Raw genomic sequence first — 17,238 nt, forward strand, 5'->3', positions numbered from 1 at the left:
TGGCCTAATGTAGTCAGTGTCTTGTAGGGTCCAGTGGCACAACCTCCCCTATCACCCAAGCTGGATATTCAAGGTGCACTCTTTGTGTGGGCTGAGTACACCCTTCTCTTGTAGTTGAGCCCTGGTTACTGTTGGCAGATCAATGGGAGGGATTTACCCAGGCCAGTCAGATGCAAGGACTGGCTGTGACCACTGACCACCAACCTCCGCCCTCCATGGAGGATCAGCTGTGCAGGGGCAGGGTGGTGGTGCTTGAATGTGGTCTGTAGCTGTCCACTGGGTATGCCGGCCCTGGGGTTTCCTGGGTGGTGCAGGCCAAGGTCAGCCCCCACCTGTGTTTTGCACGGGGCCACCCTGCCTGAGCTATAAAGCAATCTGAGATGGCTGCTTGTTGTGCTGGTCTTAGAGATTCCCAGATGAAGCCAAGCTGTAAATCTAGGTTGGCTGCTATTAGTGCCAGGCCTGGGGCTCACTGAGGCCAGCTGTTGCTTGTTTGATAGGATTTAGGAAGTTGTGACGCATGAGTCAAGACCAGCCATTCCTATGGAAAAGCAGCTTGGGTGGGTCCTTAAGGTGGGTCGGGTGGAATCTCCGGGGATCTCCAAGGAGGGTCAAACAGTGTTAGCCAGGTTGATTGAGTCTCAGATATGGCATCAGCTTTCGGGCTCTGAGTGGGGAGGGGTTAGAAAAGAGACAATGGCCTCTGCTTGCCTTGATGCTAGACACTTCAGGTTCTCTTTGTTTACTACTGGTGCCTTTCAAGCTGCTACCCCAGTGCTGGAGCTCAGAGGGAATGAGTCTGAGTAGGTGAGGCTGTGTGTGGGGTCTTTAAGAGGAACTGCTTGGGTCTCCAGTAATTTCTTCCACTGACTCAATCCCCACTGGTTTTTGCAGCCAGGAGTTGTGGGGATTTTCTTCCTGGCACTGGAACCCTGGGCTGGGGGGCCTGGTGTGGGGCTGGGACTCCTCACTTCCGGGATAATCCCTCCCGAATTTTTATCCCCAACACATGGGTGAGAGACCAGCCCATTCCATGTCTGCGCCCTTCTCATGGATGTGGTTTTTTTAATTTTGTAGTTGTCGGACTTCCATTCAACTTGATTTCTGATGGTTTTGGCTGATGGTTGTTCCATATTTTACTTGTAATTTTGACGTGGCTGTGTAAAGAGGCAAGCCATGTCTGCCTACACTGCAACCTTGACCAGATCTCACACCTTGTTATTTTTAAGGTTGGTCACAAAGACTGCTGAGCACCGGGATGGCTGAGTGAGGGGCAGGGCAGCGGTGTGACAGCCAAACACCAGGAGCCCTGGGCCCGAGCCTGATGGGCCCAGGGGTTTCCATCGGAACACCTCAACCCACAGGCCTTCTCCCCATGGCCAAAGAGCCTCCTGGGACCAACCCACCCCTCCGACGACCGCCTCAGGGGAACCCAGGGCGCTACCCTGGGCCGCTCCATCCCCAGAGAGCCACTGGCCTCCCGCTACTCCTCTGTCAGGCCTTTGTGCACATCGCACCTTCTCACAGAGACCCACCCTGGCCAGTAACCCCCCCTCCATTTTTAAATTGTGGTAAAGTATACATAACACAAAATTTAGCCTTCTAAGCATTTTTAGTATACAGTCCAGGGGCACCAAGTACATTCACATCAGTGTGGCACTGTCCCCACCACCCGTCTCCGGACCTTCATCTTCCCAAACTGAAGCCCTGTGCCTGTTAAACAGCAGCTCCTCATTCCCATCCACCCGGCCCCGGCAACCACCGTTCACCTCCTCTCTCTGTGAATGCGACTCCTGTAGGCACCTCGTGTAAGTGGAATCGCACAGTATTCGCCTTTTTGTGACGGTGTGTTTCACTTTGCACCATGTCCTCAGGCTCGTCCCTGCTGTGGTGTGTCAGCATTTCCTCCCTTTGTAAGGCCGAACACTATGAATAATAGGGATAGATCACATTTTGTCTATCCAGTCGCTCAACAGTAGACACTTGGGTTGCTTCCACCTTTTGGCTACTATGAATAATGCTGCATTGAACATGGGTGGGCAAATATCTGTTTCAGTGCTTGTGTTCAATTCTTTAGGGTATTTATCCAGAAATAGAATCGCTAGATCATCCCTTTTTTGAGGAACTGCCATACCATTTTCCATTCTGGCTGCACTATTTTACATTCCCACCAACAATGCACAAAGGTTCAAATCTCTCCACATCCTCGCTGACACTTGTTATTTTCTGCTGTTTAAACAGTAGCCCTCTTCATGAGTGTGACATGGTAGCCGGGTTACTTTAACACTGCAGCCCCCACCCCCAAATGCACCCAACACTCTTGATCCCTCTGCTCTGCTCTATGCTTCCTTCTTCCCACTCAGCACTAACATACTCTATACTTTGCTCATCTATAGTTTGGTTATGTTTATTGTCTGTTTCCTCTCTCCCTCCCCAGCCCCTGCTAGAATGTAAACTCAAGGAAGAGGTATTTGGCTGTTCTGTTCATTGCTGTTTTCTGAGGGCCTAAAACATTTCCCTGCACGTAGTAAATACTCAATGACTATTATACGAATGAGTGAATAGAAAGAGAGCTGTCAGAAGGAGTTTTGGAGGCAAACACACCTAGCTCCAACCTTTGACTCCATCAATTATTAGTTGGTGTCTTTGGGCAAGTGACCTTTCTCTAAGCCTCGGTTTCCCTATCTGTCAGACAGGGGCAATACTGAATAGCTCATGGACTTCTGTGAGGGTGAAGCCAGAGAGTTACCGCCTGGCCCGTAGTGGGGGCTCAGTTAATGTCCACACTCAGTGCCAGGCTGGGGCCTCGTGGTGTGCAGGGGTAGGGCAGCTGCCTCAGTGGATGAGAAAGTCAGTTTTCTCTTGGATGGGACAGCATCTCAGAAAGGAAAGTTCTTTGTCCAATGCACAGACACAGGCTCAAGCAGGCACTCCAAACAAGGGGCGGGGGGTGCGGTGGAGACTGCCCTGCCCTGCCCCACCATGGGAGGAAGTGGGATGGTTGGCGCCAGGAGCCTCTTTCTTCTGCTACTTCCACGTGTGTAGGAGGCCAGGAGCCCACACCAAGTGCGTGTCTGCTCGGCAGAGCTGTGGTGTGTGGGAGGTGACCAACACACTGAGGAAATGTGACCATCCGGGTCCACCAGGGACACTGCAACAGCCACCCAGAGTGAGCTAGACGCAGATGGCAAGGCGCTCCGGCAGCCACCAGCCGCCCGCCCGAGCGCTGGCCCCTCACTCTTGACTGCTCACAAGCCTCCAGAGGGGACCCTCCGGTAAAGCTGTTTGCAGCAAAAATCCAAACTGCAAGTAACAGCAGGACCAAGAGAAAACCAGTGTGGAGAAGCAGATGGCAGCTTGCAATGAGCCCAGGCTGCCCGCCAGAGAGGCAGGTGCCACAAGGATGCTGGGCTCGGCTGGCAGGCCTGCTTCCCACTGGTGCTGGCTGGGAGGCAGGGCACCCCTGCTTCCCGGGGCCTAGGTGGACTCTCCCCTGGAGCCCTAACTGGGCTGCTGGTCACGCTCCAGGCTGGGCGGGTTGGAGGTGATTTAAAGACCTCCACATAAAGCCACTTCCCTACTTCACAAATTCCTCTTACAGTCAATCAAAAAGCAGGAGAGAGGGGCCAGGAGGCAGGACTACAGACCCACCGTCAATGGGTAGGGTGAGACCCCAGGCAGGGCCATCTGTGACAAGACTTCGGGGAAAATCAAAAGCACCCTGCTGGGAAAAGATTCTAAGGTGATTGAACAGGGAACCAGCTTTCCTTTTTTGCAACTGTCTCTTTCAATCAACAAACATGTCCCGAGCCCCTTTGATATGCAAAGCACTCCAGGAAACACAGTAAGGATTGGTGCAGCGGCCTTGGCCTTGGCCTTGGCCTTGGCCACGGCCTCAGCTGAGCTACATCAGGATGCCTGTGAACCTGGGAAGCCTAAGCCTATGTGCTGAGCAGCGAACTGCGATCTAATTGTATTCATCAGCTTTCAGATACTTACAAATTGGCCTTCACCCCTTTCTAGCTCACCTTATGCAGAGAATGCCTGCATGCTCACAGAAGCCTTCTTCCTTCAAAGATACCTTTTAGAAAGGCTGGAGGACTGCTTTCAAGAATCCTGGGAAATCTACATTCCAATTAACTTTTCCCCTGATTACAGTATAACATTAAATGAGTTTTGTTTTTTTAGAAAAATGAACGGGATTAAAGGCTAAACAGCAAGTGAAATGAGTTTCCAGCGTACAGCCGTGTGTTAGGAGCCCTGCTGCCCTCCCGCCCGGCCTCGCCCAAACACACCTGTGGGAGGGCGTGAAGAAAGGGCAAAGTCGCCGGCACAGGAGGGATCCAGCATTAACCTAGTCAGTCTCGCCTCCCACACAGGCAAGTGGGCTGTATGGCAAGGGCCTGACTGCCCACCTGGGTCCTGCCTGGCAGGGGCCAGGGGCCAGGGTCTGAGCCCTTCCCTTGCCAGCCTTCCTGGCATGGCAAGCTTGCGGGTTTCTGGTGCCACACAGGAGTTTGTCCTTCCTCCTCTAACCCTGTCTTTATCCTTGTGATAAATAAGGATAAAGAAAATAGCCAGGCAGCAGTGGGAAGGGGCTGGAATGGAGAGCTGCGCCTGGGAAGGTGCGTTACTTTTAGGACCGCTCAGTAGTGGGAGGCAGGGGGAGGCAGGAAGAACCCAGGAGACAGCACAAACCAGGGGCTGCAGACTTCCACATCCGCCCTAGTTCCAGGGGCCAGGGGCCAGGTCACCGGACAGTCACAGGTGCCTCCCTGGGCAGCAGAGCATCACAGGGACAGTCCTGGGCAGAGGAAGGGGCGGCGAGAGATGAGCGCGCTGCCTCTGGGAAACCCTGTGTCCGTGGAGCTCACAGCATCCGACGATACTAAATGCACATGCTCAAGGCAAACAAGGAAGCCATCAAAATCAGGCAAAAAAAAAAAAAAAAAAAAAAAAAAAAAAAAAAAAGAATTGGTAATGTGGGAAAAGAGTTTAATATTTTTCAGAATGGAGGGGAAAATTAAAGGAAATTGACTGGGTAGCAGACAGTGGATACAGGAGACAGAATGGAAATGCAATCTCCAAATTAAAAGTGCTCCTGAGAGAAGAAATGAGAACACTTGGGAACAAAGTAATAAGCAAAAACATAATTAAAAAGCTTTCCTGAGTCAAACATCCAAATATGTTTGTTCTATGCAAAAATCAATGAAAATGACCTAGGCATATCAAGACAAAAACTTTCATTTCCATATATATTGGAGCAAAGTAGGTTTACAGTTGTTTGTATGAAAAATACCATGAATAATAAATAATTATACAAGAATAAACTGTGTTTCATGTACTCACAACTGCAAACCTACTTCTGCGTGCACACACACACACACACACACACCAATCACGACCGGGTTATTTAAAGGGGAAGAAAAGCACAAGTCTGGCCCGAGACTTCTCCCTGTGTCTCTGTTCTTGCCTTGAAAACAGCTCTATGCTGGGCATTGATTGCGCCCTGCCTTCTCCTTCCCTTGCCTTTGACATAAGGGCTTCCCCTATTGTTGCCTCAGCTGCAGCCTTGGAACTGTGGTCTGGTTCACAGGCCCTTGGTGGGCTGCTTTGGGTGTGCCTGACGTGCTCTTCAGCCAGTCACTGAGGACGGTTTCATCCCTTGTTCTCTTTCTTTACGTCTTGAACACACCTCAGAGTTTATTAATTTGCCAGCAAGGAAACTAGGGAAGTGACTAAAGACTGTACCTGTTCACAGAAGGAATGAAGGTGGGGAGGCGGAGGAGTTGGGAAAATGAATGCTTACAGAAGCAGCAAGTTGAGAAAAGGCCAGCGGCTAATCGGGTCAAGAATGCAGTTGGGTGTGGCCCCCAAACAGCATATTCATGACCACTGGTATAGTGGAAATCAGGGTCCATGTACCCCAGGCTGTGGGGAGTGCCAACCAGCCGTCAATCAAACAACAACAAAAACCATCAGTAAGAAGCAAATGATAAGGGAGTATCTGTGGCTGTTAATGGGAATGACGAGGTTTATTCTAAAAACTACTGAAGTATAGTACAACTGAGTTTTCAAATTCATTAACATTCATTTTCAGAAATGAAAAGGGTTCATTTGTTTCTTTTTCAAAGTTGCTCATTCTTTTTTCAAAGGTCCTGTTTGTTGAATTTGGTTTCTATTCCCTCTCTTCTCTCTTTTAATTCATTTAAAAACCTTGCTCATATCTCTTCCACGGTTTCACTGTCATCCCCAGTGCCCTGGTGCCAGGTCTCCACCCGCTGCCCCTCCCTTGTGGCGGCTCTTTTCACACGTGGTTGGGAGGCAACAGGGGCCAACCCACAGAGGTCTGAGTGGCGGCGATTATGATCAATTGTATTATCAAGCAAGTTATCTTGTCTGTATAAAGGCAACAATTACCAGAGAGCAAAAAGACTCAGAAAATACACATCAATGTGCTCCTATTTAAAAAGATTAAAATTACATACCAGCTAATTCTGAGATAAATCAACAGTAATCACTCAAGTGTCCATAAGAAAAGAGGGCGTACAGACAAGGATGTTTACTCTTCCCTTCTAAGAATCCATTCTGATAGAAACTAAAATGTGGCTAGGAAGCTACGTGTACAGATATATATATTGCCGTTATTAATAAGAGAGGGAAAAGAAAATACTTAGCTGTCTTAAATTAGCAGAATATCCATATGACAGAATGTTTACAAGGAGTTATTGAGCACACTGAGAACTAGTTATGATATATGTTAATTTTAAAACATTGGTTCAAAAATACAATAAAAAACAACAACAAAGAATATCAGAGGTATGCCAAAATGTTAACAGTGATTAGATTATGGATATTTTGGGTGTGTATTATTTTATGCATTGTAAATGTCAATGATCCATATTAATTTTATAATCAAAAAGAGTAAAATCTGTCTAATATTTTTTTAAAACAAAAATTCCTATGGGAACAATAGTCAAGAACTTAAATATCTGGGGTAATATTAAATAAGAAAGATAAACTATCATGATACTGATTCTGACATTATAGTTTACAATTTATTCTCAACACAGCAGCCAGAGTAGCCTTTAAAAAGAGGGGGAGGATTGAGGTCATGTCTCTTATCCACTGCAGACCCTCAAAGGCTCCCCATTTCACTCAGAGCAAAAGCCAAAGTCCTTACAATGGTCGACAAGGCCCAACATGATCTGACCCCCTGCTACTTCTCTGACCACCTGTCCTGACCCCAACTAAAGCCAGTCACACTGGTCTCCTTGCTGTTCCTCAAAATTACCAAGCACACACCTGCCTCAGGGCCTTTGCACTCACTATGCCCTCTATTTAAAATGTTTTCCATCCCCCCCCAGCCACATGGTGTGCTTCAGAGCTCTGCTCAAATGACATTTCATCAGGAAACCCCTCCCCGACCCCCAACCCCCCGCAAAATAACAGCTACCCCCATTGTTCCCGGCACCCACACCTGTTCCCGTCTTTACCCCGAGCACTTTATTACCACCTGAGCATGGCAGCATTTACTTAACTGTTTCCTGTCCCCCCCCACCACCAGAAGAGCTATTTTTCCTGGCCCACAGAAGATGCGCAGTAAACATGTGCTGAGTGCCTGAATGAATACCTGCATTAGACTGTTCACCCGCCGAGAGCAGAGGGGCTGAAGTACACACTACTGCACCGCTGACATGCACAGAACAGGCAGCAACCCCAACCTTGACAGCCCCAGGGACGTTTAGTCAGCGTTCATCTCGCTGCAGAAAAGCAGAGATGATGAGAGTGGAGCATCCAAAAGAAAGAAAGATAAGAGCGTTCGGGCAGAGTGGAATATGAGTCTCCATCAGAAAATTCAAGTTCTTCCACCAGGACATGGCTTCTCTGGCAGGATGGAACACCTCATTTTTAAAGATTTTATTTACTTATTTTTAGAGAGAGGGGAAGGGAGGGAGAAAGAGAGGGTCAGAAACATTGATGTGTGAGAGAAACATCAACCGGTTGCCTCTTGCACGCCCCCAACTGGGGAGCCTGCCTGCAACCCAGGAATGTGCGCTGACTGGGAATAGAATTGGCGACCTTTTGGTCTGCAGGCCGGTGCCCAGTCCACTGAGCCACACCAGCCAGGGCAGAACTCCTCATTTTTATCACAGGTTCAGAACCAGCTATCTATGCGGCACTTAAAGTGACATTTTAAACGCTCTTTCTATTTAGCTATTTCTTTGTTGTGATTAGCTATCATTCTAAAGAAAAAAAAAAGCATTAGGAAACCAATTACCCTGTCACTCTCCCGCCCCAAAAGCAGGCAGCAAAAGGCAGCACCGGGGTATGGCACCCACAGGCACCCAGACTCACAGACACACACACTTCTATGGCCCACCCACACCTACCGAATGCCCACAGTAGGCCTGGTACTGCAGGGACGGATGTAGCATTCTTCACCTTGCTAAGTTACCTAGACTCTAGAAATGCAAGGACAAACTGATAGCACAATGCCCAGCCTCCTATTTTTTGCCTTAGGAAAGACAAGAAAATTCCTCCTAAGCTATTTCAGGTTTTCTGGACACCACAGTGCTGGGGAGCCAAGGACGGGCCGGTGTCGGGCCCTGCATGTGGTACCGCAGGACCATCACGGATGTGAGGGTAGCTCGAGGTGGGATGGGCAGGAGCAGCTGCCTCTGCAGCCCTGCACTGAGTTATTACCCTGCTGCAGTCTCCCCTCCGTCTGCCTTCTCTGCCACGACAGCTCCTTCATCTCTGTCCTCCACCAGGTCAGCTGTGACTGTCCTTTCGTCCTGCTAAGGTGTCTCCCACAACATACTGTTATAAGGAATTTCCTCTCTCCTCAACGTCGGCATCTTAAATGGGAACCCCTGGAAGACCAGAAGGACTGCAAGGTCAAAGGTGGCATTTCTGGCTGTGGGGGAGAAGGAGGCCTCTAAGATTTACAGAGAAGCTATGCTATGCCGGACATGGACACCTTGATACATTGAACAGCCTTGCTGAATTCCTACAGCTTCTCTAAGGAATAGAGGTGAGCATCTCCATTTCAGGGTGAGAAATCGGGGACCTCCAGGCAAGACAGAATGTTAGTTCACACGTTGAATAGCTTCCCTGTTCTAAAGACACAGCAGTGCAGAACAAAATGTTCTAGAAACAACAGGTAAACAAACTTATCTGTGTTTAAAAACAGGATGTGTATCTCAGTGGGTGAGAAACTCCAAACATTTACTATGCTGAGGAGCTGTGAAGGCACAGCCTGTGGAGCTCTGGGTTCTGAAGCAGGTGGAGGCACCTGGGAGCTTGGTCTTCCAGGGCATGGGGACTAAAAGTGTCCCATGGGAGGTGGGAGACCAGAGCCAGAGTCACAGAAAATGGGGGCTGGTGAAGAGATTTCCCACCTGGGAAAAGAGGCGGATAAAAGCAGAGCTTCTCCACCCCCAGCTCCAAACTAGAGCTTACCTAAGAACAGGAGCACTGAGGGGAGCTGGATCGGCACACAGCCAGGGCCGGCTTTGACGAGGGCTCTGGGAATAATCCCATTATCACCATGGACACACAGTTTATCACTAATCCAAGATACCTGGCTTTGCATGGGGTCACTGAGGATGTGGGTGGAGGTGATGAGCAGGAAGAGAGAGGGGGAGAAACAGACTCCTATTCAAGATGACGATACAAAAACGCAAACCCCAAAACACTGGAGGAAAGCCAACGCTAAGAAAGATGATCACCACCACCACCAGCGGGGAGGAAGTCCCAAGGATCTAGTGACTGGAAGACAGGACTGAACAATTTACCCAGAAAGCATCCCAGGAAATAAAGGAATAAACAAGAGCAGCTGGGAGCCATGGAGGACAGGCTGAGAGGCTCTACAATGTGTCTAACAGCGTTCCCAGGCACGGAGACAAGAATGGCAGGACAGTGATGTTTCTAGGACAGACTGGCTGAGACGTTTCCGTAACTGAAGACCCTGTTTGGATCCTCCGATTAAAAGCACGTAGCAAATGCCAGGCAAAATAAGTTAAAGAAAAAATTCCCACCTGGAAAACCAGGGGCATGTCCCTCTGCTGGGTTCACCCTGGTCCCATCACCCGTGCCCTGACCCTCCTGCGTCCTGCTCAGGTTTGGCCCCACTGCTGAGCCTGGGGCAGCGAGGAGAGCCCTGGGCGTGGGGTCAGGAGAGGCAGCTTCGAGCCCCCCATTGGTTACTGCCTCACTGAGCCTCGATTTCTTCCCTGAAAATGGGGACAGAACTAGAAGTGCAGAGCCTGAGCACCAGGAGGGACTGGCGGCAGCATCACAGCAGAGCGCAGCTGCATGTGTTTCTGGCTCCCGCACGAAACCAGCTCAGCGCCCACGAGTCTCTGTTTCCCATCAGTAGAAAGGGGTCTGACAGCACCCATGCAGGGGTCGTGAAAGGATGAACTCAATTCATACATATAAGTAACTGAGCACAGTGCCAGGCTCATAACAAATGTTCAACCTGGGGAGGCCATTACTACTGCTCTAATAATAGAACCCACCCTCCCAATGCCACGTGACCCACACTCAGTGTGTACGGCTTCCCACTGAGACCACAGACCCAGGGCCCACTGTCACCTCTCATTGGGAAAGTGGGCAAGCCGGTAGCTGACCCCTCCCACACTTCTCCCTGGTCGCCTCCGGAGAGGTCCTCCTTGACCTCCAGAGAAGTCCCTCCCCATGACCAATCATGCACGTACCCAAATGGGGTGGGACCCGGCCCCAGTGCCCCCCACCCGGTTCCCTGGGCACCCTACCTCTCTCTGCTCACTGCAGATCTTACACAGCCACAGGGGCCGCTTCTGGCCAGGGGAGGCCTCGATCCCACATTTGGTGCAGACTTTCTACAAGAGAGAGGACACAGGAAGGTCAACACTTCAGCTGCTTCCTCCTCAGCTGAGGGGCTGGGAAAACTGTAACCAAGCAACCCTTTGCCATATTCCAAGGGGATGGTTTTTGTTTCAGGCCAGAAGGGTAGACAACCCAAAGGGCACGGGTCACCTAAAACCCGTAGGTGGCTTTGGGGCACAATGGATGTGCCCATTCATGGGTCGCCATGATATAGATTCACCCCCCTCAATTACGTCCTGCTAGGAGCACATCAAAAATAAGTGTGCTGATATTCACAGCTGTATCATGTTCAACAGCAGAGAACTGGAAACAACCCAAGCGCCCAGTCCCAGCGGAAGAGCCAGGCACACGCACAACAGAATACGATACGGCCTGTGCACAGCAGACTGTGTCTGCCCCTGGCAACCACGGGCAGGAGATGATTTTATTCAACAAAGAAAACATACGTTCATGTATCACTACGTAAAAAGCTCACCGCATCTGTGCCTGGCCAGGTGAGAAGATGACGCAGTGAGAAACACCAGAGACAGCGGGAGCTCTCACTTTACGACAAGGCCCTTCATTGAGTGACCCCAGGAACCCTTTACGTAAGCATTAGGCCCATTTTACAGGTGGGGAATCCGGGGCTCAGAGTAAGGTGAGAATTTGCCAAGTTCATCCCGCAAGTAACGAATTCAGGTGTGACTCCCGAGCCAGTACATAATTTCTCCAGACCCGTCAGTAGCCAGAACCCGGTTTCTGCAGTGTTTTTCCTTCCATAGTGTTGCTTAAGCTCATGATTTCTACATACGTATTTTGCTTCCCCAAATTGCACAGCGACACACGGTGCTGGGAAAGGCCAGATGAAACGTACCAGAAGGTAGGGGGACTTGGTGGGGCTGCAACTTGTTCCCAGCTAAGCGGGTAGAGTTTGGCTCTGTGACAGCAGGTCCCCCTCTGTCACACAGGGGCAATCAATCTACCTACCACGTGGAAGCTGCCCAGTCCCTGCAAGCTGGGGGTTCTCTCCTGCCCCAAACCAGCCCCCACCACCAAGGGAAGACTGGATCTATTGCTTGTCCTTTTCTGCAGGCTGCCAACTGAGCAAGAAGCACACCTCTCTACGGAGAGGAAAATGTCACCAGTTTGGCTTCCCGGAGCATGTCGTCACCGCCTGATGCGGCAGCTGAGCCCAGCGCAGCGGGAGGTGGGAGCCGGCTCTGGGCGGGTGAGCCTGCACATTCTTGGGGCGTGTGCACTTGCTATCATCCAATATTCAGGTGGGAGAAATGTCACTTTTCTTCTGTTTCTCCAAATAAAATGTCATCTTCTCCAAGCTCTCGGCTCCTTGGACTGGGAAGAAAGTCCATCCCAGTCACAATTGGGGCCCCTTCCCCGCTCTCGTGAAGGTCCTGGGCTTCAGTCTTCTGAGGTGCAGCGCATGCTGGGAGGGTCCCCTGTCCAGGGTGCTCACGGCTTTGCTGCCCGCCGCCCCCGGAGCTCCCACGGTCCCTTGGAAAGAGAAGGGGCCCGCCACCTCTGTGCCAGCCCCAGGCTCAGCCTCTCCGGGGGGCACGGCAGCCCGTCTCCCAGAGCCCTGAGCTGCCACCCCTGCCTGGTCTGGAGATTCTCTCTTCTCCACTGAGCTGCCCCTCGATACCCCTCACAGTGCTCGCCCCCAACCCTTCTGCCTCTGGGGCAGGACCCCCCATAAGCCCGTGAGGTGGGCCTCAAGAAACACACACAGGCCTCTCCTCCCGGGGGTAAAGAGAAGAGGAAGGAGGTGCTGTTGGCTGTTTTCCCTGCCAATTCCCACTCTCTGGTATAAGTAAGGAGGTGAGATGTTCCTGTTAAGTTTTCTACATGCTTAGAGGGTTTGATGCCAGCTCACCCTCCAAGCCCAGGGAGTGCTCTGTCCCCTCCTGGTGAGGCAATGGTGCTGGGACTAAGAAGAGGACAGAGGACCAGTTGCTACCATTTCCTGAGCTATTGTCGGTGCCAGGCAACAAAGGAGGACGGAGGTGGGAGTTAGGGTCTCCACTACACAGGTGAGGAAACTGAGGCTCAGTGGTTAGACTGTCTGAGGTCCCACAGCTAGTCAGGGACAACCGGGATTTGGGAGGCTCCTTTCTTCCAGACCCCAGGAGAGCTGGATAGTGCCCTCCCCAGCCTGGTGTCACGCTGGTGCCCACGGCTCTCCAAGGAGCTGGTTCACATGCCTGGGAGTGTGGCTGATGAAGGGGCAGAGCAGTGACACAGGACGACCTGTGACAAGGCTTTGCTGGGGATGGGTGTGTAGACGCATGTGCTCATCAGCTCCATGACAATGGTTCTTGGAGCAAAGATTCGTGCTGGAGAGCCTGGCTCCGCCCTCCTCCATATTTCTGGGGAAGGAAGGTGGCCTCTCTTTATAGGAGAGAGGCTTCCAGCTGCAGGCAGGGAGCCCCGGCTCCTCGGCCTCCCCAGCAACACCCCTTGAGCTTCCGCTCTGCCTCTCTCCCACTCTGTGGCCTCTCTGCCCAAAGGTGGGGGGAGCGTGGCTTCTGCCCCAGCTGCAGTCAGCTTGGGCTGTTACAACAAAACCCCGTAGACTGGGTGGCTTAAACAGCGGACACTCATTTCACAGTTCTGGAGGCTGGAACTCCCAGACTGGGGTGCCAGCATGGCTGGGTTCTTCAACATGGCTGCACCTCCCAGGGTGCAGTGAGAGCTCTGCTGTCTTCCTCTTATCAGGGCACCAACCCCGTCGTGGGCACCACCCTCATGGCCTCATCTGAGCCTAATCACCTCCCAAAGGCCTCACCTGCCAACACCATCACTCTGAGGATCAGGGCTTCCACATAGGGCTTGGGGGGACACAGCCCTTGACCAGGAGTGGGACCCTTCTTTTGCTTCTGCACATTGGGAGCCCTAGAAACAGGCTCATTATCATCTATCTCAGCCCTGGATCACTTAGAGCTCAGTCCTCCTGGGGTCTTGACCTCACGCTGCCCTGCACTGTCACAGTTTTAATTTCCAGAAACACTGCTCTGAGCTGGTTCACAGCATGGTGCTCTGGGCACAGGCTTGGGAGAGGGCAGGCCTGGGTGGGCCCTTGAGCAAGCTACTGAAAGCCTGAGCCTCAGATGTTCTCAGCTGTAAAATGGGATAATGTGTATCCCCAAGGTTGTCTTGAGGGTTAACTGAGATACACACGAAGATCGACCAGCACATTATAAGCATTCAATAAGTGCCAGTCATTATTATCAGTGACACCCCCTTGTGCCCTGATCTAAAACCATGCATGATTCTCCTCTAGACCTGCAGTGTCTGACACGGTGGCCACCAGCCACATGTGGCTATTTAAATTGAAATTAATTAAAGTTAAATACAATGAAAAACCCAGTTCCTCAGTCACACTAACTGTGTTTCAAGTGCTCGACAGCCACACGTGGCTGGCGGTGAGCAAGCATATCGAATGGCTCCAAAGAAGGACAATGCATCATCGCAGGCGGTTCTGCTGGGTGGCACGGGGCCAGAGGACCCAGCCCTCAGCCCTGGCGCCTCAACGGCCTGTTCCTGCTCCACAGGGCCTCACTTCCAATCAGACCAAAGCCCTGGAGTCTTTTGTCTCCACCACCCTCAGCCCACCCCTCCCCCTCGGGCTCTTACCCACCTTCCAATGTACTGATTCCTGTAACCATCCCTGCTGGGTACCCATGAGGAGCCTGGCACTGTGCTGGGACACTCGGCCAGGACTCACGTGCGCCCAGTGGAGCACCCCGTGCGGTCCCAGGCCACCTGCCAAGGCCGAGGGGCTGCCCGGCTGCACCGCAGGAGGGCTATATAAGCAGGGTTGAAGGACGGGTGCGCACATGCCCTCAGTGAATATCATCTGATTGATTGGACACCTGTGCTGTAGGGGGGCTGGGAAAGAAATGAGGAGAGAGTGCCTGGGGCTGTGTCCACAGACCATGGCACACACAGCCACCTGACCTGGGGACAGAAGTGGTGTGCGCCAGCTGCCCCCAGAGACTGGGTGGGTCAAAGGCTGATGGTCAGCTCCCATGCTGGGGTGGGGGTATGTGTGCAGATGGATGGCATGTCCCAAATGTTTTCTCTTCCCTTTGCCCTGTGGGGTGCTGTGGGGGGCCAGGGGTACATGACAAGGCACACCCTCCTCGCCCATGCGCAGCCCTGGTTCCAGGCTTCAGCGATGGAAGCCGTGGTCAGATATGCCCTCTCTCAGCTGTGCTGCATCTCTGCCCGGGGAGTCCAGGCCAGCTAAACCATAACATGCTCCAGTTCAAGTAATACATAATTGCGACTCTACTAAATCTCGAATCAATAAGAGACTAACAAGCCTTTCTCCCTATGGGCTTGGTCTTTATTCCCAGGTTCCAAAAAAAGAAAATTAAGCAGGTAGTGTTTTTAAAAGCCAGTGAGAGAGAGTGTGAGCCGGCTGTGACAGAGGGAACAGTGCCCAGCCGTGTCAAGGATAGGCAGCCCTGAGGCCTGGGGGTGGGCACTTGCTTCCCTGCCTGAGATGGGTTTTCACTGAGCAGAATTGCCCCGGGCAAGTGAGCACTGGCTTCCCCAGTGGCTGCCTTGAGCTTGCCACAGCCTGGAACTGTGTCTGAGTGTTAAACAAACCAAGTCTAGCTTCTGGATCGGACCAGACAGACGTGACAAAAGTTCAGGCCTTTAGTTGGCACGTGCAAGCTTCTCCATCCTATCTCAGGCCCTCCATGCATTCCCTTTGCAAATATGCATCCCAGCCTAGAGCACACTTGGGGAAGGGGATGGCTCAGGCTATAGCCCACGGGACACAGGCTTTGGGGCTGGGCAGCAGAGGATGCAACCTTGGCCTTGTTGCTAACCTTGTCTGACCCTCGTGGGTAACACAGTGGTCACAGGCAGACTCAGGCCACAGTTGCGAGGATCAAGGGAGATGATTCATAAATGTGCTTAGCACAGCACACGGTAAGGAGCAGGCAATAACCACAGCCCTTTTCCACAGGCCTGCAGCGGTAAAGGGTGCCTGCGCCCACCAGTCATACAAGCCAAAGCCCAGAATCATCCTCCATCCTCACGCTCCCTCATTCCCAACCGATAATCCATCCCCAAGAATGTTAACTCTCCACTGTCAACTCCCCTCATCACCCTCCCAGATCCACGCTGCCACCTCCAATGCCTGCCGGGCCCCAGGGCCTCCCAGCGGGCCCCCTCGCCCCGACTTTGGCCCATCTCCAGTTCGTTCCCGATACAGCAGCCAGTGATCTTTTCAAGATGCAAATCTAATCTTGTTATTTCGCCCACCCCTGCCAGCCTAAAAGCTTCCAAAGACTTCCTGTTGCGCTCTGGATGGAGACACCCCCTTTCCCATGGTGTGTGATGCCTGCTCAGGCTAGACCCCTCCTCCTTGCCAGCCCCTCCCCTGCTGCACTGCTCCGAGCCCAGCCCTGTCAGCCTGTCTTCAGCCCCTGGTCCTCACCATGCTTTTCCTGCTGCAGGACTGTGGCATACGCTGCTCTCTCTGTCTGGCATGCACTTGGTCCCATTCTCTCTTCATTAACCTATGCATCCTTCAGACCTCAGCAAAAGCACTACTTCCTCAAGGAAGCCTTCCCTAACTTCTTGCCTGGTTGGAGCTTCCATACTGAGCTCTCGCCTCCTGTCCTCAGGAGCTTCACCCTCATTCACGTGGCTCTATGACAACCATCAATTCCCCTACCAGGCTCCCGAGGGCAGAGGCCATGTCTGTTCTGCCCACCTTCCTGTTTCCAGTACCTGGCATAATGAATATCTGCAGAATAAATGAACAAACAGGAACTGCTTTTAGTATTACAATGAGAACACAAGATGTGGTCCCTCCTGGAACATGCCTGTTACTGGGGAGATGAGGCACACAGACGGGAAACACCCCCTGGGCAGCACAGGGCAGGGTGGCAGGAGAGCCTGCGCCCATGGTCGGGCGTCCACAGGCCGCGGGGCTGCTGGCCGGAAGGGCCTCCCACTCAGGGTATGTTGCATGAATCCAGGCCGGCCCCACCACGAGGGAAGAGATGCTTAGTGTCCTTTAGGAAGGGTTGTACCCCGCGTGGCTCCTCTTTCCTGCCCCCCGCCCAGGGGTGCACCCTGCAGGTCACCTGTGTATGCAGACTCTCACTGGGCACCCTGCTTGACGTCCTCATCATCTTGGCCACTTGGGTGACCCCTGGCCTCCCTGGAGCACCTCCACTGCCCTGTCACCTCTATCTTCCCACACCACAGCCAAGAGGCAGGAGGTACAAGGGAGGGGCACCAGAGCTCAGGCCCCTGGCTCCCAGGCTGGGTCTTCCCACCCTCACGGTGAGCCCCCCCAACTCACGCAGAGCCCCCAGCTCCACAATGGGTTCCACACTG

The 17,238-nt window shown here is 52.2% G+C and overlaps 1 protein-coding gene across 1 annotated transcript in view; it reads right to left on the reverse strand.

The window, feature by feature from the left end:
- Positions 1-17,238, reverse strand: part of RPH3AL (rabphilin 3A like (without C2 domains)) — a 117,784-nt gene that overhangs the window by 49,520 nt on the left and 51,026 nt on the right. Inside the window, exon 5 of the mRNA XM_090292952.1 lies at positions 10,782-10,868. Coding sequence (XP_090149078.1) covers positions 10,782-10,868 — 87 coding nt within the window. The remainder of the gene's footprint in view (positions 1-10,781; positions 10,869-17,238) is intronic.

The sequence above is a fragment of the Furipterus horrens genome, unplaced genomic scaffold (genome assembly GCF_987537825.1).
Source record: "Furipterus horrens unplaced genomic scaffold, mFurHor1.1.pri manual_scaffold_11, whole genome shotgun sequence".
Lineage (NCBI taxonomy): Eukaryota > Metazoa > Chordata > Mammalia > Chiroptera > Furipteridae > Furipterus > Furipterus horrens.